The sequence below is a fragment of the Aquarana catesbeiana genome, linkage group LG08, assembly GCF_042186555.1.
Source record: "Aquarana catesbeiana isolate 2022-GZ linkage group LG08, ASM4218655v1, whole genome shotgun sequence".
Taxonomy (NCBI): domain Eukaryota; kingdom Metazoa; phylum Chordata; class Amphibia; order Anura; family Ranidae; genus Aquarana; species Aquarana catesbeiana.
In genome coordinates, this window is record NC_133331.1 from 3,607,136 (window position 1) to 3,634,282 (window position 27,147).

Here is a 27,147-nt window from a genome sequence, read left to right on the forward strand (position 1 = left end):
GCTGGGAGCGGAGATACCGCCAACGACATGACGGCTGCGGCCCAGGCGCTAAGATTTCACAGAGCCGTGTTCTCATGGGCCAGCAGCATACGCCTCCCCCCAATGCATGGACCTACAGACATTAGAGGACGGCCGTCCTTGCGTGCGAGGGACAAACGTTCTCAGAAACGATTGATGCGCGGTCATGGGGGAGGGGAGAGCTGTGGGCGCCGGCTGCCCCCATGGAAAAAAACAACAGCGATCGGCTGAAAAAAATCTATCAAAGACGATTGATTTTTCCCTCAAGCAGCGTTGGGGGTGGGGTCAGGGAGGGGTAATTACAGTCACGTTTTTACAATCCGACAAACAACCAGACCAGATGATGTTCTCTAATGTCTGCAGGTTCAGAAAATTGATGATGACACTGGATGATGCCTGAACAAAGATAGTGCCGGGACCCCGGAGAGGAAAGTAGACGGTGGCATTGTCACCGGGGATACAATCTCTGTGAAAGGCAACAAATACCTGCAAATGTTACACCGACACACCGGGGGGGAGATTTATTACAACAGGAGAGGGCAGAATATGCTGCGGCTGTACATGGCAGCCAATCAGCTTCTAACTTTAGCTTGTTCAATTAAGCTTTGACAATAAAACCTGGAAGCTGATTGGTTTCTATGCACAGCTGCCCCAGATTTTGCATCTGCATTATGCAGATGCAGATTTGCAACTCGATTACATAGCTATGGACTTCAGGTATCACATACTTTTTCCTGATGCCTAGGAGGTGTTATATATAAGTCTCCATATAAATCGGCCAACAGGAGGCAGCATAGGTATAAAAATACCAGTCTCCAAATTACTCCAAAGTTCGGGGTATTGTGATGGGCTGTATCACTCATTAGGGTAGACCGACCATTCTCAACTAAGGTTCCTCTAGAGATTTCTAGGGATTCCTTGAGCTGTGGCTAATTGACCTCCCATCTGATGGTGCAATGTTCCAGAGCCAATGTCTCTGGCCAAGCCAGTTGCCTGAACCCAATGATCTTTTTTGGTGTTTGTAAGGAACATTCTTCTCACTGATCACCAATGTAAGGAACATTCTTCCCACTGACCACCAATGTAAGGGACATTCTTCTCACTGATCACCAATGTAAGGGACATTCTTCTCACTGATCACCAATGTAAGGAACATTCTTCTCACTGATCACCAATGTAAGGAACATTCTTCTCACTGATCACCAATGTAAGGAGCATTCTTCTCACTGATCACCAATGTAAGGAACATTCTTCCCACTGATCACCAATGTAAGGAGCATTCTTCTCACTGATCACCAATGTAAGGAGCATTCTTCTCACTGATCACCAATGTAAGGAACATTCTTCTCACTGATCACCAATGTAAGGGACATTCTTCTCACTGATCACCAATGTAAGGGACATTCTTCTCACTGATCACCAATGTAAGGGACATTCTTCCCACTGATCACCAATGTAAGGAACATTCTTCCCACTGATCACCAATGTAAGGAGCGTTCTTCTCACTGATCACCAATGTAAGGAACATTCTTCTCACTGATCACCAATGTAAGGAGCGTTCTTCTCACTGATCACCAATGTAAGGGACATTCTTCTCACTGATCACCAATGTAAGGAACATTCTTCCCACTGATCACCAATGTAAGGAACATTCTTCTCACTGATCACCAATGTAAGGAGCATTCTTCTCACTGATCACCAATGTAAGGGACATTCTTCTCACTGATCACCAATGTAAGGAACATTCTTCTCACTGATCACCAATGTAAGGAACATTCTTCCCACTGATCACCAATGTAAGGAACATTCTTCTCACTGATCACCAATGTAAGGAACATTCTTCCCACTGATCACCAATGTAAGGGACATTCTTCTCACTGATCACCAATGTAAGGAACATTCTTCTCACTGATCACCAATGTAAGGAACATTCTTCTCACTGATCACCAATGTAAGGAACATTCTTCTCACTGATCACCAATGTAAGGAACATTCTTCTCACTGATCACCAATGTAAGGAACATTCTTCTCACTGATCACCAATGTATGGAACATTCTTCCCACTGATCACCAATGTAAGGAACATTCTTCCCACTGATCACCAATGTAAGGAACATTTTTCTCACTGATCACCAATATAAGGAACTTTCTTCTCACTGATCACCAATGTAAGGAACATTCTTCCCACTGATCACCAATGTAAGGAACATTCTTCCCACTGATCACCAATGGAAGGGACATTCTTCCCACTGATCACCAATGTAAGGAGCATTCTTCCTACTGATTACCATTGGATTGCCTTTGGCAGAGGTTCCCCAAGGCCTGATATTTTTTTCAGGGGTTCTTCTGGGGTAAAAAGACAGAGAAGTCCGGGTTTGATGATAAAGTCACTTTAGTTTCTGATCATGTGATCACTTTACTTAGATAGTTATATAGAGATGACAGAAAACATGGAAGAGTGCCACACTTTATGACCTATTCACAAACCGTTATAAGGCTCATCCAGGTGACATATAAGGCCAAAAGTGGACACCTGACCATCACACCTGTATGACCTTGCTGGATATCTTGTTCCAAAACCATTGGTCAGCAAGGGCAGGGGATGGCCTCCATGATGAGGATGAGGTCTGGGGAATAGGGTGTCATATTCAGCAATCAAATTCACAGATTGAACTCACCAAAAGGCCATCATAAATTCTGTTCAGTTGGGAACTGTAAGCCTAATGTATAACGAGTCATTAAACATTAATCGGGCTGATAATTTTGTGAATGGTTAGTTGGATTTTGTTTAATCCATCAGTTGGTATCAGGCAAGCCAAACTTTATAGCCTCGTAAAGTGGCCTCCCATGAAGCCTCTAGTACAGGGCTTGACGTTGTAAAACCATTTAGGAACATTCCTCATCTGTAGTTATGGTCACTTGACCTGAAAAGGCCTTCTCTCCAACTCCCAATTCTCAAATTTCCCATGTACTTCAAGCTTGGAGTGCAAGTTCCACTATCAGGAAGCTTTTTAGAAGATCCCCCTATACAGTTCAAAATTTAATAAATATACATACCGTAGCTACTCTTGGTGGAAATGATGAAGGTCCTCTCATTACAGATATTGCAAATGGCAGGACAAAGCTGTATGGGAGGAGCCATCTCTTATTCTGGAGTGGACCCAAAACAGCTACATCTGTAATTGGAGGACCTTCACCATTTTCAACTGGAAGAGCTATGGTATGTACTATTCATTAGATGTACAATTACAGTCAGGTCCATAAATATTGGGACATCAACACAATTCTAATCTTTTTGGCTCTATACACCAGCACGATGGATTTGAAATTAAACTAATTTAATTTGAGGGTATTTACATCCAAATCAGGTGAACGGTGTAGGAATTACAACAGTTTGTATATGTGCCTCCCACAAGGGGCCAAAAGTAATGGGACAGATTAACAATTATCCATCAAACTTTTACATTTTAATACTTGGTTGCAAATCCTTTGCAGTCAATTACAGCCTGAAGTGTGGAACACATAGACATCACCAGACGCTGGGTTTCATCCCTGGTGATGCTCTGCCAGGCCTCTACTGCAACTGTCTTCAGTTCCTGCTTGTTCTTGGGGCATTTTCCCTTCAGTTTTGTCTTCAGCAAGTGAAATGCATGCTCAATCGGATTCAGGTCAGGTGATTGACTTGGCCATTGCATAACATTCCACTTATTTCCCTTAAAAAACTCTTTGGTTGCTTTCGCAGTATGCTTCGGGTCATTGTCCATCTGCACTGTGAAGTGCCGTCCAATGAGTTCTGAAGCATTTTGCTTAATATGAGCAGATAATATTGTCCGAAACACTTCAGAATTCATCCTGCTGCTTTTGTCAGCAGTCACATCATCAATAAATACAAGAGAACCAGTTCCATTGGCAGCCATACATGCCCACGCCATGACACTACCACCACCATGCTTCACTGATGAGGTGGTATGCTTTGGATCATGAGCAGTTCCTTTCCTTCTCCATACTCTTCTCTTCCCATCACTCTGGTACAATTGATCTTGGTCTCATCTGTCCATAGGATGTAGTTCCAGAACTGTGAAGGCTTTTTTAGATGTTGTTTGGCAAACTCTAATCTGGCCTTCCTGTTTTTGAGGCTCACCAATGGTTTACATCTTGTGGTGAACCCTCTGTATTCACTCTGGTGAAGTCTTCTCTTGATTGTTGACTTTGACACACATACACCTACCTCCTGGAGAGTGTTCTTCATCTGGCCAACTGTTGTGAAGGGTGTTTTCTTCACCAGGGAAAGAATTCTTCGGTCATCCACCACAGTTGTTTTCTGTGGTCTTCCGGGTCTTTGGGTGTTGCTGAGCTCACCGGTGCGTTCTTTCTTTTTAAGGATGTTCCAAACAGTTGATTTGGCCACACCTAATGTTTTTGCTATCTCTCTGATGGGTTTGTTTTGTTTTTTCAGCCTAATGATGGCTTGCTTCACTGATAGTGACAGCTCTTTGGATCTCATATTAAGAGTTGACAGCAACAGATTCCAAATGCAAATAGCACACTTGAAATGAACTCTGGACCTTTTATCTGCTCCTTGTAAATGGGATAATGAGGGAATAACACACACCTGGTCATGGAACAGCTGAGCAGCCAATTGTCCCATTACTTTTGGTCCCTTAAAAAGTGGGAGGCACATATACAAACTGTTGTAATTCCTACACCGTTCACCTGATTTGGATGTAAGTACCCTCAAATTAAAGCTGAAAGTCTGCAGTTAAAGCACATCTTGTTAGTTTCATTTCAAATCCATCGTGCTGGTGTATAGAGCCAAAAAGATTAGAATTGTGTCAATGTCCCAATATTTATGGACCTGACTATAATTGTACATCTAATGAATAGTACATACCATAGCTCTTCCAGTTGAAAATGGTGAAGGTCCTCCAATTACAGATGTAGCTGTTTTGGGTCCACTCTAGAAAGAGAGATGGCTCCTCCCATACCACTTCGTCCTGCCATTTGCCCTTTGAATTTCGCTATATTTTACCCCCTAGTGGCTGTTCTGGGCTGTTTAAACCAAGTTGTCCTCTCCCGAGGGTGGACATTTTGGGGTTGATTTACTATAGGCAAATAGGCAGCACTTTTTCTGAAGAGGACCCAAAACACGAACATCTGTAATGAGAGGACCTTCATCATTTCCACCAGGAGTAGCTACAGTATGTATAATTATTAAATGTTGAACTGTATAGGGGGATCTTCTAAAAAGCTTCCTGATAGTGGAACCGTTCACCTGATTTGGATATAAATACCCTCAAATTAAAGCTGAAAGTCTGCAGTTAAAGCACATTTTGTTTCTTTCATTTCAAATCCATTGTGGTGGTGTATAGAGCCAAAAAGATTAGAATTGTGTCGACGTCCCAATATTTATGGACCTGGCTGTACATAGGGGGATTTTCTAAAACTCTTCCTGAAGGTGTACTTACATTTTAAGCCGATGTTAGCGCTTCAGAATTCTCTTCCTATAGGCTCCTGAGATGTAAATCCGGCCCGAGTACAATTAAAAGTACAAGGCATATGGGGGAAATTATATCATCAGAGGAGTGCAGCCCCATTCGAATCAATGGGTCATATTATGTGATGATGATAATAGCTGGAGGGGGTCCTAGTACTCCCCCCCATCCACATTTTATTGTAAATGAGCCACTAAAACCCAGAGGGCCCTTGTGTAGATCCACAGTCTGCACCAGCACTGCACCCACCCCAGACCAGAAATGTCACTCATGGTTATGGTGCAACCCTATTCACTTCAATGCAGTGGCGTATCATCCATGCCTGCAGGGTGCTCACTAAACACGGGCCACTGGGACCCACACTGCACCCATGGATTATCATCCCTGGTTGACAGTCGGGAGTGATTGGTGAGGGGGGGGGGGGGGCAAGCACCGGTCTACCTGTATAATTTTCAGTGAAGCAGCTGACAGCCACTTCTCCTCCTCTCCCTCCTGTGGCTGTCAGCTGAAAACCTATACAGAGAGATCGGTGCTTACAGATGTGCCCACCACCATTCCTTGACTTTCCTCCTGTGTCCTTCTCCTCCCCCTGTGTGCTTCTCCTTCACCCCCCTGTGTCCTCCTCCTCCGCCCCCCCTTTTGTGCTCCTCCTCTGGCCCCCCCATATCCTCCTCCCCTGGCCCCCTATGTGATCCTCCTCCACTCCCATGTCCTCCTCCTCCGCCCCCCTCTCCACCCCCCATGTTTTCCTCCTCCGGCTTCCCCGTGTCCTCCTCCAGCACCCCGTATCCTCCTCCTCTGCCCCCTCTGTGTGCTCCTCCTCCGGGCCCCTATGTGTGCTCCTGCTCCAGCCCCCTGTGTGCTCCTCCGGGTCCTATGTGCTCCTTCTCCACCCCCGCCCCCCCTCGTGTGCTTCTCCGGCCCCTATGTGCTCCTCCTTCACCCCCCGATGTCCTCCTCTTCCGCCCCCGCTGTGCTTGTCCTCCACTCACCATGTCCTCCTCCTCTTCCGCCCTGTGTGCTCCTCCTCTGGGCCCCTGTGTGCTCCTCCAGCTCCCCTTATCCTCCTCCTCTGCCCTCTCTGTGTGCTCCTCCTCCTCTGGGCCCCCCGTGTCTTCCTCATCCACTCCCCCTTTTGTGCTCCTCTTCTGGCCCCCGTATCCGCCCTTGGCCCCCTATGTCCTCCTCCTCCGCCCCCTCTGTGTGGTCCTTCTCTGGGCCCCTGTGTGCTTCTCCTCCGGCTTCCCTGTGTCCTCCTCCTCTGGCCCCGTGTGCTCCTCTTCCACCCCCCATGTCCTCCTCCTCTGCCCCCTCTGTGTGCTCTTCCTCTGGGCCCCTATGTGTTCCTTCTCCACCCCTTATGTCCTTCTGCTCCGCCCACCCAGTGTGCTCCTCTTCCACCCCCCTGTGTGCTCCTCTTCCACCCCCCATGTCCTCCTCCTCTGCCCCCTCTGTGTGCTCTTCCTCTGGGCCCCTATGTGCTCCTTCTCCACCCCCCCAATGTCCTCCTTCTCTGCCCCCTCTGTGTGCTCCTCCTCCGGGCCCCTGTGTGCTCCTCCAGCTTCGCTGTGTCTTCCTCCAGCCCCCCTTATCCTCCTCCTCTGCCCCCTCTGTGTGCTCCTCCTCCGGGCCCCTGTGTGCTCCTCCAGCTTTGCTGTGTCTTCCTCCAGCCCCCCTTATCCTCCTCCTCTGCCCCCTCTGTGTGCTCCTCCTCCGGGCCCCTGTGTGCTCCTCCAGCTTCGCTGTGTCCTCCTCCAGCCCCCCTTATCCTCCTCCTCTGCCCCTTCTGTGTGCTCCTCCTCCGGACCCCCCCGTGTCTTCCTCCTCCAGGACCCACGTATCCTCCTCCTCTGGCCCCCTATGTGCTCCTCCTCCACCCCCTCGTGTCTTCCTCCTCTGCACCCCCTTTTGTGCTCCTCCTACAGCCCCTGTATCCTCCTCCGGCCCCCTATGTGCTCCTCCTCTGGGCCCCTGTGCGCTCCTCTTCCGGCTTCCCCGTATCCTCATCTCCGCCCCCCCAAGTGTGCTCCACCTCCAGGTTTCCCATGGAGAGTAGTAGTAATAGTAGTAGTAACATATTATTATTAGTAGTAGTAGTGGTAACACATTATTATTATGATTTTTGTTTTTATTATTAGTAGTAGTAACATATTATTATCCCCAATATGCTGTAATAAGCCATGCTCACTGATTTTAAAGCCCGCCCCATCCAAAAGGTTATGGATATAGGGAACAAGGCTGTGAAGCCGCATCACTTCCTGCTTCCCTTACTGAAGATTTCGGCGCCTCCACCCGAGGGACAGATCGGCTTCGGGTGAGGACATGGCGGGCGCCCTGGACAGGTAAGTGTCCTTATTTTAAAAAGTCAGCAGCTGCAGCAGTATTTGTAGCTGCTGACTTTTAATAATTTTTTTTTTTCGGAGGAACTCCGCTTTAAGTTAAAACCTTTGAAAGAGTTCTATCGCTACTCTCTGGCCGGAGTTGGGCTTTAATAATTGCTTCCACCCGCAGAACATGTAACCCCTGTGGGCCGGTTCTCACCAAGAATCGCAGAGGACCGCGCTGGGCTTTCCTGTGCGATTCACATGCGATACGGGTGAAGTACGATTTCAGCCCATCCAATGAAATCGCACCGGACCGTACACAAGATATACTTGTCCACGCACAACCTTAGTTGTACCATGCGATCCGGTGCAGGCAAAACGCACTACATTTGAGACCTGCATTTGGGATGTCGTTAACACCTATACCTGCTGCAGACTGCAGTGCGTTTGGAATGCGGTGTGGGGAACGCACGCGGGACACGGGTTTCTCACATCGCCTTCTGGCGTGATTTCGGCCCTAAAAAAATAAAATGAACGCTCGTGTTATGGAAGAACGATCGAGGAATCGCTATAATTAGGACGTGATGTCAATTAGCGCGTGCGGTTCAGTGACCCGACGCCGCTGTGAATGTGTGAAGTGTGAAGTGTGTTCTAATAATGTTAGAATATGCAAATAAGGTCGCATAATGCTACACGGGGCGTGTCTTGTTCGTGAATCGACACCACCAATAAAATAACATGGAAGATAAAGGCCGTGGATTCAGTTTAAAAGCATAGTCCACCTTTTATATTATATTCCATATTTATGGTGTAACATGAACATTGTAGCATTCCCCCAACCCCCCTCCCCCCAACCTTCCCCTCCCCACTTACCCCAAACCCCTCCCCCCCAACCTTCCCCTCCCCACTTACCCCAAACCCCTCCCCCCCTACCTTCCCCTCCCCACTTACCTGAATTGTACGTTTCTTCTCCATGCCACAGAGATCTATGCATTGGAAAACTACAAATCCCATCTTCCCCCACAGCAGAGGGACTCAAAGATTGCATCACCGCACTTGTAGTAGTTTACTTTCTCCAACTCCATATCAGACCGTCCGTATCTCCGGACAGACCTGGGGCCCGTGCATTGTACCCGCAGCGCACTGATCCTGGTTGCAATGCTCTGCAGGCCGCATGCAAATGTTTATTAAATGCGCATTCATTTTATTAATGCGTTATTGGTTCATTTCTTTTTTTTTTTGCATAGGCGGACTATGCCTTTAACCACTTCAGCCCCCGGAAGATTTTACCCCCTTCCTGACCAGAGCACTTTTTACAATTTGGCACTTCGTTGCTTTAACTGGCAATTGCGCGGTCGTGCGACGCTGTACCCAAACGGAATTTGCGTCCTTTTTTCCCCACAAAAAGTGGTATTTGATCACCTCTGCGACAATTTTGAAAAAAAAAAAAAAAACAATATTTTTTACTTTTTGCTATAATAAATATCCCCGATTTAAAAAAAAAATGTCTTCTTCTACATATTTTTGGTAAAAAAAAAATCGCAATAAGCGTATATTGATTGGTTTGCGCAAAAGTTATAGCGTCTACAAACTATGGGAAAGATTTATGGCATTTTTATGGCATTCTTTTGGCATTTTTATTATTTTTTTTACTAGTAATGATGGTGATCTGCGGTTTTTAGGGGTACTGCGATATTTCAACGGACAGATCGGACACTTTTGACACTTTTTTGGGACCACTGTCATTTATACAGCGATCAATGCTATAAATATGCAAGGGGTTAACACTAGGGGGGCGATCAAGGGGTTAAATGTGTGTTCCCTCAGTGTGTTCTAACTGTATGGGGATGGGACTGACTGGGGGAGGAGACATATCGTTGTTCCTACTTAATAGGAACAAACGATATGTCTCCTCTCCCATGACATAACAGGGATTTGTGTGTATACACACACAAATCCCTGTGCTGGCTCTCGCGCACGCGTGGCCGGCGGCAATCGCGCCCGCCGGCCACACGCTATGGGTCCCCCGCCTCTGGCGACTCTTAAAGGCAAAGCCATACTCGTACGGGGTTTCGCTCAGGAGAGCCATTCTGCAGCAGTATATCTACGCGAGCCGGTCGGGAACCGGTTTAAGTGGTTGTAACCTTCAGACATGAAATCTGAACAAAGCATATCCCCCTATAGTGTGTACTTGTCTCAGTCCAGAGCACTAAGCATAATTTCTGTCTGCTGCCACCTTCCTCTGCTATTTGCATGAGTCCCTTCTGACAAGTTTCCCTGAGATAAAGGGAGGGAGCTCCAGCACACAGCCTGTGATTGACAGTCTCAGCTCTGTTCCTGTGTGCTGTGTGGAGGGGGATGTGTCCCTTCCCTCCAATCAGCTCTCTGAGCTCTCCTCACTGACATAACTTCAGCTCCCCGCCCCCTGGTTTTCAAAGCTGAGATATCCTGTGTAAATTTTGGACTTTGAATGCATGTAGGGGAAAGACTGCTGTAGATAAACAGGTACAACGTATGTAGGAGGATTTGTTTCATCTCTGTGTATCGCCTGAGGCCAGTCACTTCACTGGGGATATGGAGGGTTTACAACCACTTTTGTAAACTTTTCCCCATGCAGCATCCACCTCTCCTTCCCTCCATTCAGTCTCTGGGAGTAAGGGAGAAAAACCCCATTTGAGTCGCTCAAATCACAACCGATAAAGAGTTTAGGACTCTCTCCCCGACCTATAATACTTGGCCAATCATTAAGTAACAGCATTGTCACATGAGAGGAAGGGGAGTGAGTCACATGCGCCTCCCTACCTGGAGTAGTAGTGGGTACTTCTCTACGCTCCTGGTGGCTGAATATAGAGTAGATAAGGTCCACATGGTCATAGTTGGTCAATGGCCATGTGACCCTCTCCCCGCCCTATGGGACAATACTGGGCCAATCACTAAGTACCAGCATTGTCACATGAGCAGAAAGGGAGTGAGTCACATGCTCCTCCCTACGTGGAGTAGTAGTGGGTGTTTCTCCACACTCCTGGTGGCTGAATATAGAGTAGCTAAGGTCCATATGGTCATAGTTGGTCAATGGCCATGTGACCCTCTCCCCGCCCTATGGGACAATACTGGGCCAATCACTAAGTACCAGCATTGTCACATGAGCAGAAAGGGAGTGAGTCACATGCTCCTCCCTACGTGGAGTAGTAGTGGGTGTTTCTCCACACTCCTGGTGGCTGAATATAGAGTAGCTAAGGTCCATATGGTCATAGTTGGTCAATGGCCATGTGACCCTCTCCCCGCCCTATGGGACAATACTGGGCCAATCACTAAGTACCAACATTGTCACATGAGAGGAAGGGGAGTGAGTCACATGCTCCTCCCTACCTGGAGTAGTAGTGGGTGCGTCTCTACGCTCCTGGTGACTAAATAATGAGTAGCTAAGGTCCATATGGTCATAGTTGGTCAATGGCAGTGTGACTCTCTCCTCGCCCTATGAGACAATACTGGGCCAATCACTAAGTACCAGCATTGTCACATGAGAGGAAGGGGAGTGAGTCACATGCTCCTCCCTACCTGGAGTAGTAGCGGGTGCTTCTCTATGCTCCTGGTGACTAAATAATGAGTAGCTAAGGTCCATATGGTCATAGTTGGTCAATGGCAGTGTGACTCTCTCCTCGCCCTATGAGACAATACTGGGCCAATCACTAAGTACCAGCATTGTCACATGAGAGGAAGGGGAGTGAGTCACATGCTCCTCCCTACCTGGAGTAGTAGCGGGTGCTTCTCTACGCTCCTGGTGACTAAATAATGAGTAGCTAAGGTCCATATGGTCATAGTTGGTCAATGGCAGTGTGACTCTCTCCTCGCCCTATGAGACAATACTGGGCCAATCACTAAGTACCAGCATTGTCACATGAGAGGAAGGGGAGTGAGTCACATGCTCCTCCCTACCTGGAGTAGTAGCGGGTGCTTCTCCACGCTCCTGGTGGCTGAATATAGAGTAGCTAAGTTCCACATGACCATAGCTAGTCAAGCGCATTGTCCAAATATAGCCATGTTGCCATATTAGGTCAATGATGTCATCAGTATCCCCGCCCCTTTCTTACTCATGTATCCCCGCCCTTTTCTTACATGTGGCTGCAGAGCATTCCCTGGCTGCAGCTGATAGGGCTGGCGGCCTGCTATCAGGGCCTTCCAATGGGTTAAGGCCAGACTGGGTTCAGATGAATCCATAGATCATCACTAATATAGTGGGGGGAGATGAGTATGTGCTGCTAGTGAGGGGGGCATTACAAAGAACAATACAAATATTCAAAAAAGCTTTCAACGCAATAGGCAGCCAGCACACTCTGTATCACTCACAGACCATAAAGGATATAGTGAGTAATGGGAAATTGTGCAGCGCTTTATAATATAAGCACATATAGGAAATCAATAATAAACCAATAATAACATGTAGCGGTACCCCCGTAGGGGCTGATGAAAGTTGTGGCCCACCTGTCACCCTGCCCAGCCCGCCGTTCACTTCCCTGTCACTTTTGAGACCATGAACAGTCCATGTGATCGTCTTGTATTTTTATTGAGGGGTTTGAACTTGGATAGGGATCGGAATATATGGGACGCCCAGTAGAACAAACAATTGGTTGATTGCAGGGATGGTTCCGATGATCTGACTCGAACATCGGGTGTTCGTTTGTTCGCACACAAACCGAACATATGGGGGGTGTTAGTGGCAAATTCGAGCGATGCGGAGCACCCCATAATGCACTACGAGATCGCAGTGCATTGACGGCTGCTGATTGGCCACCTGACCTGCATGCTTTGGCCAATCACAGCGTGATCTGCTGTGAGAGCCATGATTGGCCAAAGGTAGGGTGCCTTTGGCCAATCATGGTTCAGGGGACTAAGTCCAAGCCCCACACTTTATAAGACTGCTTACATGGCGGCCGTGTATAGTGTGCAATGTGCATTAAGGGAAAGAGATTGAGAATTTGAGCTAGATTAGGCAGGTTCTTTAGATATATATATACACAGTGTAGTCAGTGTAGAATATATATACAGTGCAGTCAGTGCAGAGTATATAATGGTGTATTGAAGTGGTTAAGGGGAACCCTGACAGAATTAAGAAAACAAAAGGCATGGGGTCCCCCTCAAAATCCATACCAGGCCCTTTGGGTCTGGTATAGATTTTAAGGGAGACTCCACACCAAAATTAAAAAAAAATTGACGTACCCCCCCAAAATCAATACCAGACCCTTATCTGAGCAAGCAGCCTGGCAGGCCAGGAAAGGGGGGGGATTGAGCAAGCGCCCCCCCCTCCTGAACCATACCAGGCCGCTTGCCCTCAACATGGGGAGGGTGCTTTAGGGTCCCCCCCCCAAAGCCACTTGTCCCCATGTCGATGGGGACTAGAGACTCGTCCCCACAACTCTGGCCCAGTGGTTGTGGGGGTCTTGTGGGGGGAAAATAGGGAAAAAAAAGCTCCGCCTCGATGTGAGGTGAGAGCTCCCGCCGACTGTTGTCTCTTGGCTGTGACAGCTGTTATATAGGCAAGGGCAGGGCCACCCAGTTATGTAACCGAGTGACCCCGCCCCCTATGATGTCATGTGACGTTTTTCTTTTTTCAATTTTGTTGAGGAGTTCCCCTTTAAATCTATGCCAGATCCAAAGGGCCTGGTATGGATTTGGGGGGGGGAACCCCACGCTGTTTTTTTTTTTTTTTACATTTTGGCGTGCAGTTCAACTTAAAATCCATTGCCAAGCAGTTGGGCAATATGATGTCACTTGGTAGGCTCTGACCCTACATGTTGCGTCACTGGGAGGGGACTCCATCACTCCACCTCCAAGTGGACTTGATGGTGTTGGAGAAGGTGTTCACTGGTTCACAAGTGAAAGATCACAGTACATACATATAAATAAAGAACGTGCACTTTTGGAAGCACAATGTAGAAACCGTAGCAAGCAGTTCCAACACCATCCAGCTGGGCATGATGATGTCACTTGGTAGGCTCCGACCCTACATGTTGTGTCACTGGGAGGGGACTTTATCACTCCACCACCAAGTGGACTTGATGGTGTTGGAGGAGGTGTTCACTGGTTCACAAGTGGAAGATCGCAGTATATAAATATAAATAAAGAACGTGCACTTTTGGAAGCACAATGTAGAAACCGTAGCAAGCAGTTCCAACACCATCCAGCTGGGCATGATGATGTCACTTGGTAGGCTCCGACCCTACATGTTGTGTCACTGGGAGGGGACTTCATCACTCCACCACCAAGTGGACTTGATGGTGTTGGAGGAGGTGTTCACTGGTTCACAAGTAGAAGATCACAGTATATACATATAAATAAAGTACATGCACATGTTTTGGAAGAACAATGTAGAGACCGCTACTAGCAGTTCCAACACTATGCAGCTGGGCATGATGACATCACTTGGTAGGATCCACTCTTATGTGTTGCGTCCTTGGGAGGGGGACTCATCACTCTACCTAGGGGACTTGCTGGTGTTGGAGCAGACCACCGCTAGAAGTTCTGAAGACAAATAGCTGGGTGTGATGACGTCACTTGGTAGGCTCCGACCTTACATGTTGCGTCCCTGGGTGAGGACTTCATCACTTCACCACCTTCATCACACTTTTATATGTTTATTATTGATTTCCTATATGTACTTAAATTATTCAGCACTGCACAAATTCACTACATTCACTATTACAAAGAACCTGCTGCCTTGTCCTGCATCGGCAATACTCAGGTTTATTTAGTAATCCACAGAGAGAACTGGGAACAACTGGACTGATATCAATGCAGGACAGGCAGATAGCCCAGGAAAGTCTTGGCTCACAAGGTTTCTGGCAGGATCAACAGGTATTTTTTTTTTGCACTTATCAAACCGATATAACAAAATTCTTTTAATAGTAAATTTAACAGACCAGAGAAGAGATCAAATAAGAGAAGTCATTGTAAAGTTTTACATACACTTTGACTCCTACCCAGAAAAAAAAACACACAGAGGCAAGATCTTTTCTATATATTTTTTTATATATAGTTTTATATATATTTATACCAGAAATCAGTGTTATTTCATTCATCGTCGTGACCCCCTCTTTTCTGAAAACTCCCTTTGCAGGGACTGAAAGATGACTCACGGTGAGGGGGGGGTGGAAGAAGATGACCGGGGCTACTTGGTAAATGCTGGGGTTAAGGAATTAAGGCCATTGCTCGCAGGAACCAATCATGTGTCATTGTTGAAGCTGTGCTGAAAAATGATTGGTTGATGTGAGCCACATGGACACCTTTTTCCGCGCACTAGCTTTTACTAATGAAGTCCCGTTATAGAGAGGAAAGGGTGATGGAATGGGTGGATGGATGATAAGTGGGGTAAGAAGGCTAATTTTAGGCCATGGTGTCCCGGGGTCATCAGCCTCTCTATAAACAAAGGACTTCCGGGAGTTGGGAAGGTTTTTCTGGTACACAAGGAAGACATATGGTCTTATTTATCGTGTCTGAAGGGAGGACTGTCTGCTTTTCCCAAGGTGGCCAAATTCTCAAATTCTCTACTTTAAAGGCCAGGTCTATAGACCACTTCTTGGGTAGGCACCAATGGGTCAATTCAGAGTTTCTTCTATCTCTTGGAGACTCTAATGGTGAGATTTCTTTGCAGTATTGCCTCTATCCCCTTTAACACTTTAGTTATTTGTTCACATTGTAATGAATCCTTTAAAGATGTGACTCAACATTGAAGTCTTCAAGCACAGGCTTGATGGAACTTGCCAACAATAAAGCAGAACCTAGTTTTGAGTTAATTGGCCTTTAAGAAAGAACGAAACAGAGGCTCCATTGGTTAATATGGGCAAGAAAGATGGTTCTTATCACCGATACTTTGATGAACAACGTTCCATGAGGCTAAAGCACAGAGAACTGTTTGTTGTCCATAACAAACCCAAAATTGGCCATAAAAACCCAATTTTCTTTCATGTTCACAAAGAAAATGAAAAGGAGAGTCTGACCAGGTGCTAAAAGTAATCCAGACAGTTCTTACTTCAGGCATTGATAAATAAGGCACTAGTCCCAGATGTTGGTGTGAATCTGACCCCCTTTGGCGTTAAAGTATTGAGTGATAATCTAAGTAGGGAGTGAATCCGCAGCCCCTCAAAAACCTAATGTCGAAACATCACATGAAACCGTTACAAACACAGCATGAAGGAGAGGAGGCGGCAAATTTTCCCCTGAGAAATGATGACATGAGTTGTGAGGGAGAGGGGTGGGGGGTGGGGGGTGGGGGAGGGGCGTCCAGAACAAGAGAGATGATGAGCGCATGACGCACAATCCAGCGAATGTGTCCAAGATAGAGACACTCCGAAGAAAGCACGCGCTTCAAATCAAGGAATAAAACAGGATATCCCCAGTCTTTAGTGTCTATACGTGGCACTCCCTGCTTAGAGTGTCAAAACATCGCACACGCCCCTAGAAGAGTGCGTAGGTTAAGTGGCGCAAACACCGCACAGTTGTGTCAGGATGTGGCAGACACACCAGGTGATGGTGGGAATGACACATAAGCGAGAAGCACACATATGCACGGCTTGTAAGAGTTGGCCTTCAGCGTGACTCGTCTTCCAGGTCCCCCTTCTCTGGGACGGCTGCTTTCTGTTTAGGACCCACATTACGAGACTGCAAGGACTGAAAGAGAAAGACAAAAAAAAACAAAAAAAACAGATATATGAAAGAGAGACCTACATACACTGAATGGTCAAACATTTATGGACACCTGACTAATACACCTACGCCATAGTTTTGTGGGGACCTAAATATCACACCTATATGAGCTAGATGGAGATTCTATTTCATGGCCATTTCTGTTCCTAAACCATGGACATGATGAAGCTGATCTCCCTTTTGCAGCCTCCACTGCTCTGGGAAGGCTTTCCACAAGATTTTGGAGTGTGTCTATGGAAATGTTGTGCCCTTTCAGCCAAAAGATTGGTTGTAAGGTCAGATACTGAAGTTGGATGAGAAGACCTGGCTCACAATCACTGTTCCAATTTATCCCAAAGGTCTTCAGTAGGGTTGACGTCAGAGCAGTTTGTGAGCTAGATCTTTTCATCCATCTTCTCTGACCCTTGGTTACTATTAGGGATGAGCTTCGAGTTCGAGTCGAACTCATGTTCGACTCGAACATTAGCTGTTCGCAAGTTCGCCGAACACCGAACAATTTGGGGTGTTCGCGGCAAATTCGAATGCCGCGGAACACCCTTTAAAAGTCTATGGGAGAAATCAAAAGTGCTAATTTTAAAGGCTTATATGGCTACCCCAAAGCACCCTCCCAATGTTGAGGGCATGTGGCCTGGTACGGTTCAGGAGGGGGGGGGGGCCGCACTCTCGTCCCCCCCTCTTTTCCTGCGTGCTCGGATAAGGGTCTGGTATGGATTTTTGGGGGAACCCCACGCCGTTTTTTTTTTTTTTTGGCGCGGGGTTCCCCTTAAAATCCATACCAGACCTGAAGGTTCTGGTATAGAATTTAGGGGAAACCCCACGTCATTTTTTTTTTTAAATTTTGGCCGGGGTTCCCCCCACGTCATTTTTTTTTTTTTAATTTTGGTTCGGGGTTTCCCTGGGGGGAATTCCCATGCCGTTTTTATCAATGAACTTCTATGTCTATTGTCGGCAATGCAATAGCCGCGGGTAGTTTTAAATGAGTTTTTTCCTTCCAAATGTCATTTTGCTGTCAGACTGTTCTAAACACAGGAAACATGCGCCCCTTTACAGGCATACTATACACACCCCCCAGGTACGAAATTTAAAGGGATATTACACTTTTATTGTTTGACTTTAAGCATTATTAAAATCACTGCTCCTGAAAAAACGGCCGTTTTTAAAACTTTTTTTTGCATTGATCCATGTCCCCTGGGGCAGGACCCAGGTCCCCAAACACTTATTTATGACAATAACTTGCATATAAGCCTTTAAAATTAGCACTTTTGATTATTCATGTTCGTGTCCCATAGACTTTAACGGTGTTCGCTTGTTCGAGCGAACTTTTTTCCTGTTCGCATGTTCTGGTGCGAACCGAACAGGGGGGTGTTCGGCTCATCCCTAGTTACTATGTAGGAGACCCTTGGTTACTATGTAGGAGACCCTTTGTTACAATGTAGGAGATCCTTTGTTACGATGTAGGAGACGCTTTGTTACGATGTAGGAGACCCTTGGTTACCGTGTAGGAGACCCTTGGTTACAATGTAGGAGACCCTTGGTTACAATGTAGGAGACCCTTGGTTACAGTGTAGGAGACCCTTGGTTACAGTGTAGGAGACCCTTGGTTACAGTGTAGGAGTCCCTTGGTTACGATGTAGGAGACCCTTGGTTACGATGTAGGAGACCCTTGGTTACGATGTAGGAGACCCTTGGTTACAATGTAGGAGACCCTTGGTTACAATGTAGGAGACCCTTGGTTACAGTGTAGGAGAGACCCTTGGTTACAGTGTAGGAGTCCCTTGGTTACAGTGTAGGAGTCCCTTGGTTACGATGTAGGAGACCCTTGGTTACGATGTAGGTGACCCTTGGTTACGATGTAGGAGACCCTTTGTTACGATGTAGGAGACCCTTTGTTATGATGTAGGAGACCCTTTGTTACGATGTAGGAGACCCTTGGTTACAGTGTAGGAGTCCCTAGGTTTATGACGTAGGAGACCCTTGGTTACGATGTAGGAGTCCCTAGGTTTATGACGTAGGAGACCTTTGGTTACGATGCAGGAGATCCTTGGTTACGATGTAGGAGACCCTTGGTTACAATGTAGGAGACCCTTGGTTACAATGTAGGAGACCCTTGGTTACAGTGTAGGAGAGACCCTTGGTTACAGTGTAGGAGTCCCTTGGTTACAGTGTAGGAGTCCCTTGGTTACGATGTAGGAGACCCTTGGTTACGATGTAGGTGACCCTTGGTTACGATGTAGGAGACCCTTTGTTACGATGTAGGAGACCCTTTGTTATGATGTAGGAGACCCTTTGTTACGATGTAGGAGACCCTTGGTTACAGTGTAGGAGTCCCTAGGTTTATGACGTAGGAGACCCTTGGTTACGATGTAGGAGTCCCTAGGTTTATGACGTAGGAGACCTTTGGTTACGATGCAGGAGATCCTTGGTTACGATGTAGGAGACCCTTGGTTACAATGTAGGAGACCCTTGGTTACAATGTAGGAGACCCTTGGTTACAGTGTAGGAGAGACCCTTGGTTACAGTGTAGAAGTCCCTTGGTTACAGTGTAGAAGTCCCTTGGTTACAGTGTAGAAGTCCCTTGGTTACAGTGTAGAAGTCCCTTGGTTACGATGTAGGAGACCCTTGGTTACGATGTAGGAGACCCTTGGTTACGATGTAGGAGACCCTTTGTTACGATGTAGGAGACCCTTTGTTACGATGTAGGAGACCCTTTGTTACGATGTAGGAGACCCTTTGTTACAGTGTAGGAGTCTCTAGGTTTATGACGTAGGAGATCCTTGGTTACGATGCAGGAGATCCTTGGTTACGATGTAGGAGACCCTTTGTTAAGATGTAGGAGACCCTTGGTTACGATGTAGGAGACCCTTGGTTACGATATAGGAGACCCTTGGTTAGGATGTAGGAGACTCTTGGTTACGATGTAGGAGACCCTTGGTTAGGATGTAGGAGACCCTTGGTTAGGATGTAGGAGACCCTTGGTTACGATGTAAGAGACCCTTTGTTACGATGTAGGAGACCCTTGGTTACGATGTAGGAGACCCTTGGTTAGGATGTAGGAGACCCTTGGTTACGATGTAGGAGACCCTTGGTTAGGATGTAGGAGGTCCTTGGTTACGATGTAGGAGACCCTTGGTTACAATGTAGGGGACCCTTGGTTACAATGTAGGGGACCCTTGGTTACGATGTAGGAGACCCTTTGTTAAGATGTAGGAGACCCTTGGTTACGATGTAGGAGACCCTTGGTTACGATGTAGGAGACTCTTGGTTACGATGTAGGAGACCCTTGGTTAGGATGTAGGAGACCCTTGGTTAGGATGTAGGAGACCCTTGGTTACGATGTAGGAGACCCTTTGTTACGATGTAGGAGACCCTTGGTTACGATGTAGGAGACCCTTGGTTACGATGTAGGAGACCCTTGGTTAGGATGTAGGAGGTCCTTGGTTACGATGTAGGAGACCCTTGGTTACAATGTAGGGGACCCTTGGTTACAATGTAGGGGACCCTTGGTTACGATGTAGGAGACCCTTGGTTACGATGTAGGAGACCCTTGGTTAGGATGTAGGAGACCCTTGGTTACGATGTAGGAGACCCTTGGTTAGGATGTAGGAGGTCCTTGGTTATGATGTAGGAGACCCTTGGTTAGGATGTAGGAGACCCTTGGTTAGGATGTAGGAGGTCCTTGGTTACGATGTAGGAGACCCTTGGTTACAATGTAGGGGACCCTTGGTTACAATGTAGGGGACCCTTGGTTACAATGTAGGAGTCCCTTGGTTACAATGTAGGAGTCCCTTGGTTACAATGTATGAGACCCATGGTTACAATGTAGGAGATCCTTGGTTACAATGTAGGAGACCCTTGGTTACAATGTAGGAGCCCCTTGGTTACGATGTAGGACACCCTTGGTTACGATGTAGGAGACCCTTGGTTACGATGTGGGAGACCCTTGGTTAGGATCAGTGCTGTGTTTTGGCCTAGGCCAACAAGGCCCACGCCTAGGGCGGCACTGGCACTTTGCGGGGGGGGGGGGGGCGGCAAAAAAGCCACCCCCCCACCACCACCACCAAAATGGCACCCACGCCCTCCTCCCGCACAGCAGGGCACATCAGGGGAGTACAGCTTAGGAGTGCAGTGGCGTCGCGGCTGCAGATGGGGCCAGAAAGCAGTTTAGGCAGGAGCCGTCAAGCCGCCCCCGTAAAGCTGTGATTCTCTCTGAATGGCCCTCTGCTGTGGCCAATCATGGGGAGGAAAACAGCGGTCAGGAAGCTGGGCGGCGGCGCGGTGAAACCAATTAGAGCCGCTCTCTCTCTCTTCTCCCTTCGGCTGACAGAAAGGGGAGGGGGGCGAGCGTTCTCTGGTAAATGGAGCAGCAGCGCTGTGACAGGGAGAGGAGAGATGTGGGTTGTCTGTGTATCTCCCCCGCTCGCCCCCCCTCCTCTTTCTGTCAGCCGAACGGAGAAGAGAGAGAGCGGCTCTAATTGGTTTCACCGCGCCGCCGCCCAGCTTCCTGACCGCTGTTTCTCACCCCATAATTGGCCACAGCAGAGGGCCAATCAGAAGACTCTGGGGGCATCATGGGAAAAGTAATTCCTGAAGAGTGACGGCCCCAGTGTGTCCACAGACATCATGCTACAGCCCCCAGCATGCATGCACTCTGCTGAGGGGGGTTACAGGAGGAGAAAAAGAATACTGTGCTGGGGGAAGCCAGACAGAGAGCCACGCTGTATCCCTGTACCCGCACCACCAGGGAGCCACGCTGTACCCGCAACACCAGAGAGCCACGCTGTACCCGCAACACCAGAGAGCCACGCTGTACCCGCACCACCAGAGAGCCACGCTGTACCCGCACCACAAGAGAGCCACGCTGTACCCCTGTACCCGCACCACCAGAGCCACACTGTACCCCTGTACCTGCACCACCAGAGAGCCACGCTGTACACACACCACCAGAGAGGGAGCCACGCTGTACATGCACCACCAGAGAGGGAGTCACGCTGTACCCGCACCACCAGAGAGGAAGCCACGCTGTACCCGCACCACCATAGAGAGAGCCACGCTGTTCCCGCACCCCCAGAGAGCCACGTTGTTCCAGAGTAAGCGAACATCCAGCCGGAGGGATCACTGTTGCGATTTCACCGGGTCTGGTAAGAGAGCCTGTTGGCCATTATCCATTACTGTTCCCAGGGACTGAGCCATTAGGAAGTGCCTAACCTGATATCCTCTAGGCCAACCCTAGTGACACCACTGTCCCGGAGACCACAACAAGTTCCGGAACTGAGTTTCGGTAACTGGCCAGACAGGGATGCGCCAGCGTGGGCACCCAGGACATCTGCCGCCCGGAGTCCCACAAGCGGTGATGGGCTTTCCGTAGCAGCCGACACCTCTCTCCCCACTGTCAGCCACACACACTCAGTACACAGCCAGGAGGAGGAGGAGCCACAGAGGAGGGACACGACTTCAGTGCAAGAGCCTCCCAAAGCACCCAGCACATATCCCCTTACCCCCAAATGAAAAGATGCCATATCGCTCACTGTCCTCCTCCCACGGTGTCCCTCTGTCCTCCCATGAAGATGACAGGGCGGATCTTAAAAAGGAAGGGGTGTGGCCTTGACAGGAAGGGGTGGGTCATAGTTAAATTAGGGGGTGCACGAGCTTAGTCAGGCCTAGGGCAGCACAAAACCTAAATACACCACTGGTTAGGATGTAGGAGACCCTTGGTTACAATGTAGGAGTCCCTTGGTTACGCTGTAGGAGACCCTTGGTAAGGATGTAGGAGACCCTTGGTTAGGATGTAGGAGACACTTGGTTACAATGTAGGAGACCCTTGGTTACAATGTAGGAGACCCTTGGTTAGGATGTAGGAGACCCTTGGTTACAATGTAGGAGACCCTTGGTTACAATGTAGGAGATCCTTGGTTACAATGTAGGAGACCCTTGGTTAGGATGTAGGAGACCCTTGGTTACAATGTAGGAGACCCTTGGTTACAATGTAGGAGACCCTTGGTTAGGATGTAGGAGACCCTTGGTTACAATGTAAGAGATCCTTGGTTACAATGTAGGAGACACTTGGTTACAATGTAGGAGACCCTTGGTTAGGATGTAGGAGACACTTGGTTACGATGTAGACTGTTCACCATGCATGGTCTTACCTCCATAGGGTTCACAGTTATGGTCATTGCTGAGTCCTCCCAGAACGGATCCCGCTGACTAGATGTTTCAAGTTCCTCCCCATCAAATCCTCCTCTCTGCCGCACGTTGTGTATCCTTGACAGCCCCAGAGTAACAATCAGCGCCAAGAAGCCGATACAGACGACGATGATCACCATGGCAACACCAGGAAAAACTGCAGAGAAGTGACAATGATTATGGAAACTGATCATCACAAGAAAGATAATGTTATCAACAACAACGTATCGAATGTTTACTGTAATTACCAACCCTAATAAAAAAATTGAAACAGTTGCAAAATGCGATTGTACGAGATTCTTTAAGGCTGAACTCTGGAATAAGCAAATATATTCTAAAGAGACGTGTGTATCCTTCCTTAAATCCTTGGGTCTTTTTATAAAAAAATAAAAAGTTTGCTGTACGAATGTGAAAAACATTCGCACAGCAACCAAAAATCTCTGTGTTTTGTTTTGTCTAATATGATTATTTCCTATAATCATAAGTACTATCTAGTGGCCACAATACGGTGTCTTTTACCTCAATCATGAAAATACTGCATTATGACCACTAGATGGCGCTGACAATCATGGCAAATACTCATATTAGAAAAAATATGGAGGTTATGCAAATTTTTGTTGAATTTGTACAGCAAATTCTTTTTATAAATAGACCCCCTTGGTAATCTTTGTGTATTGGGGAGCCTTTCCGGTGCAATTCCTGTCCGCATCGCATGCGATTTCCCCCACTACTCTTGTGTATGTGTGTGTGTGTGTGTGGAAAGGGAAAAGCGCCATCTAGTGGGCAGTTTAAAAAAAATGTTAGAACTCACTGTACATCTGGCCACATGCAAAATAATCCACATAGGTGTCCTAGTCCACGGATGATAGCAAATCACAGCCGCTGGAGGTGCTCACAGAGCTGGAGGAGAAGTTCTGGGACTCCCGTTGGTAAAGGGCAGAAGTGATGTCAGCTTGGTGGCGGACCGCCTCTACATCTCCTCAAGCCCTGTGAGCACCTCAGTGGCCCTGATTTGCTATCCTCGGCGGACCGGGGCACCTATGTTGATTATTTTGCATGTGGCCAGATATGTACTGTGAGTTCTAACATTTTTGAAACTGCCCACTAGATGGCGCTTTTATCCTTTTCATTACACACAAAGGAGCAGTGGGGGAAATCACATGCGATTCAGACAGGAACCGCACCGAATTCCTGTTCAAATCGCATGCGATTCTTTGCAGTGGGATTTGCGACCATTAATTTTCTATTGACGCAAATCACGCCGCAAAATATCGGTTTCGGTATCTGGAGCTTTTGGGCGAGTAGCAATACGGGCGCAAATGCTAGGTATCGGTGCACCCCTAGATAGAACCCGTCCCTTGGTCTTTAACCGCTTTACTTCCGCCGTACATCTTTAAAGCAGACTTAAAAAGCTGTGCGATTTTCAATGTGACTTTGATACAATCTTTGGGGTCACTTTGATAAGACATTCACACTCTCTGGCATTGAACTCTTATCAATGTCAGATCAAAGTATTGCATGAACCTCACAGCGACTTCAGTAGTGCCAATTGGAAGGGCTCTCATAGAGATACACGGCAGTTCACATGTCCTGTGACTTGGGCTCTCACAAGTCGGATCTTAAGACGCACAAGTGTGAAAGGAGCGTAAATAATAAAGTGTTGTCGGCTTATTTATTCACCGCCAGATATGCAGAAATAAACCCTTGTGAGGCGCCTGTAAATGGCTGTGATGACAGCTACCCTCACAGACACAGTGTACAGAGCCTGATCCGAGAGACTCTATCCGATCTTTGGTGTCATTGGGAGGAACTGTGCCCCATTGTTAGTGTCATTGGTAGGAACTGTGCCCCATCATTGATGTCATTGGTAGGAACCGTGCTCCTATATTTGGTGTCATTGGTAGGAACCGTGCTCCTATATTTGGTGTCATTGGGAGGAACTGTGCCCCATTGTTAGTGTCATGGGTAGGAATTGTGCCCCATTGTTGGTGTCATTAGGAGAAACTGTGCCCCATTGTTAGTGTCATTGGTAGGAACTGTGCCCCATCATTGATGTCATTGGGAGGAGCTGTGCCCCATTGTTAGTGTCATTGGGAGGAACTCTGCCCCATCATTGATGTCATTGGGAGGAACTGTGCCCCATCATTGATGTCATTGGGAGCAACTGTGCCCCATCATTGATGTCATTGGGAGGAACTGTGCCCCATTGTTAGTGTCATTGGGAGGAACTGTGCCCCATTGTTAGTGTCATTGGGAGGAACTGTGCCCCATTGTTAGTGTCATTGGGAGGAACTGTACCCCATTGTTAGTGTCATTGGGAGGAACTGTGCCCCATCATCGATGTCATTGGGAGGAACTGTGCCCCATCATTGATGTCATTGGGAGGAACTGTGCCCCATTGTTAGTGTCATTGTGAGGAACTGTGCCCCATTGTTAGTGTCATTGGGAGGAACTGTGCCCCATTGTTAGTGTCATTGGGAGGAACTCTGCCCCATCATTGATGTCATTGGGAGGAACTGTGCCCCATTGTTAGTGTCATTGGGAGGAACTGTGCCCCATCATTGATGTCATTGGGAGGAACTGTGCCCCATCATTGATGTCATTGGGAGGAACTGTGCCCCATTGTTAGTGTCATTGGGAGGAACTGTGCCCCATTGTTAGTGTCATTGGGAGGAACTGTGCCCCATTGTTAGTGTCATTGGGAGGAACTGTGCCCCATCATTGATGTCATTGGGAGGAACTGTGCCCCATTGTTAGTGTCATTGGGAGGAACTGTGCCCCATCATTGATGTCATTGGGAGGAACTGTGCCCCATTGTTAGTGTCATTGGGAGGAACTGTGCCCCATCATTGATGTCATTGGGAGGAACTGTGCCCCATCATTGATGTCATTGGGAGGAACTGTGCCCCATTGCTGGTGTCATCTCTCTTCAGATGTCTGACACACCTCCCTCTTGAGTCAGACCTATAGCTATTAAATCAGCAAATCTCATGCCCTTTGCTGATTGGTGAGCTCTAGATTTGACTCAGCAAGGCGCGTCTCAGACCTCTGCAGAGAGACCACTCTGAAGATTTATACATGGATGGAAAAACCTAAAGTTCTAAAATGGGCAAAGACAGGAACCATGGTCGGGAAATAAAAAAAACAAAAATTACCAGCTCACTTACCGGCCAGCCTGCAACAAAACCGAATTGATCTCGTCTAACAGGACAATTCGGTTTATTGCAGGCTGGCTGGTAAAATGAGCTGGTCATTTTTGGTTTTGATGTGCGTTGCCCTTCCACGTGCACCTTTCTGCAAAGGCCAGTTATAGGTGGGGGTGGGGGCCATTTGTATAGTTGATGACAGGGAATCGCCTTTTGCTGGAGTCCCCAGAAGACACTGGAGGGCAGTGAGCGATGGAGCCCACCACACCCAACTTAGAACTTAAAGACACCGGTAGGATGGACTGATTCTTTTAGAAGTTGGAGTAATCTTTGTAAGGCCCATTTTATCCGAAGGGTACAAACCTGAGCTGCGATTGGGACTGACCAGCGTGTGACCGGATAACTCTGCGGGGGGCTGGTGTACATTGTGGACAAACTGCTGCTGTGCTGATTGGATATGGCTGGGCGAGACCGCATGGACTCCGTGAAGAACATCAACCTGTTATAGAGATAATAGAGAAGAAGACATCTCATGAGGACAACATTCCACCGGAACATTCATCATAGATCATAAGGGAACCCCACTCATTCATGATGTCTCGGATGTAGTGAGGAGGGGTTAGAGTATCTGTCAAGTTTTTATTGGTCTCTCACTTTCTGTGGAGTCCCTGAAAAATGAAGTGGTAGGAAATAGAGATGTACAGGATGAAAACATGGTTTCATTGTTTTGGATTCATTAGTTAATCATTTCATTATTTTTGTTGTGTTAGAAAGATTTGTTATCGGAATTCGTTTCATATATTCGGATTTGTTTTGTATATTTGTTGTTCTAAATCGATTTGTATGTTCCGAAGTTATTTTGGAAGATCGGCGATATTCGTTTTAAACGTATTAATTCGTTATTTCGAGAGATTACGTCACTCTGAATCATCCCTGCTAGTCCAACCCACAAAGAGAAACGGAATGAGCTGATAGGAGTCGCATCCGAAAGTAACGAATGGAACGAAAATGGATTTAAGATTCATTCTTTATTTTATGATTCAGAGATTCTGATGGATCCACCTCCATCCAACCCAAACACAAGGGAATCATCTTATATCACTTTTTTACCTTACTGTATTTATTACAATACAGTGCATCCAAAAAGTATTCACAGCGCTTCACTTTTTCCACGTTTTGTTATGTTACAGCCCCATTCCAAAATGGATTAAATTCATTATTTTCCTCAAAATTCTACAAACAATCCCCCATAATGACAACGTGAAAGAAGTTTGTTTGAAATCTTTG

At 47.3% G+C, this 27,147-nt stretch overlaps 1 protein-coding gene across 1 annotated transcript in view; it reads right to left on the reverse strand.

The window, feature by feature from the left end:
- Positions 1-14,839: 14,839 nt before the first annotated feature.
- CLSTN3 (calsyntenin 3) overlaps positions 14,840-27,147 on the reverse strand; it is a 140,778-nt gene continuing 128,470 nt past the window's right edge. Inside the window, exons 17-19 of the mRNA XM_073595434.1 lie at positions 26,224-26,359; positions 22,678-22,871; positions 14,840-16,498 (exon numbers count right to left, since the gene is read on the reverse strand). Of these exons, the coding sequence (XP_073451535.1) occupies positions 16,418-16,498; positions 22,678-22,871; positions 26,224-26,359 (411 nt within the window). The 3' untranslated portion in view covers positions 14,840-16,417. The remainder of the gene's footprint in view (positions 16,499-22,677; positions 22,872-26,223; positions 26,360-27,147) is intronic.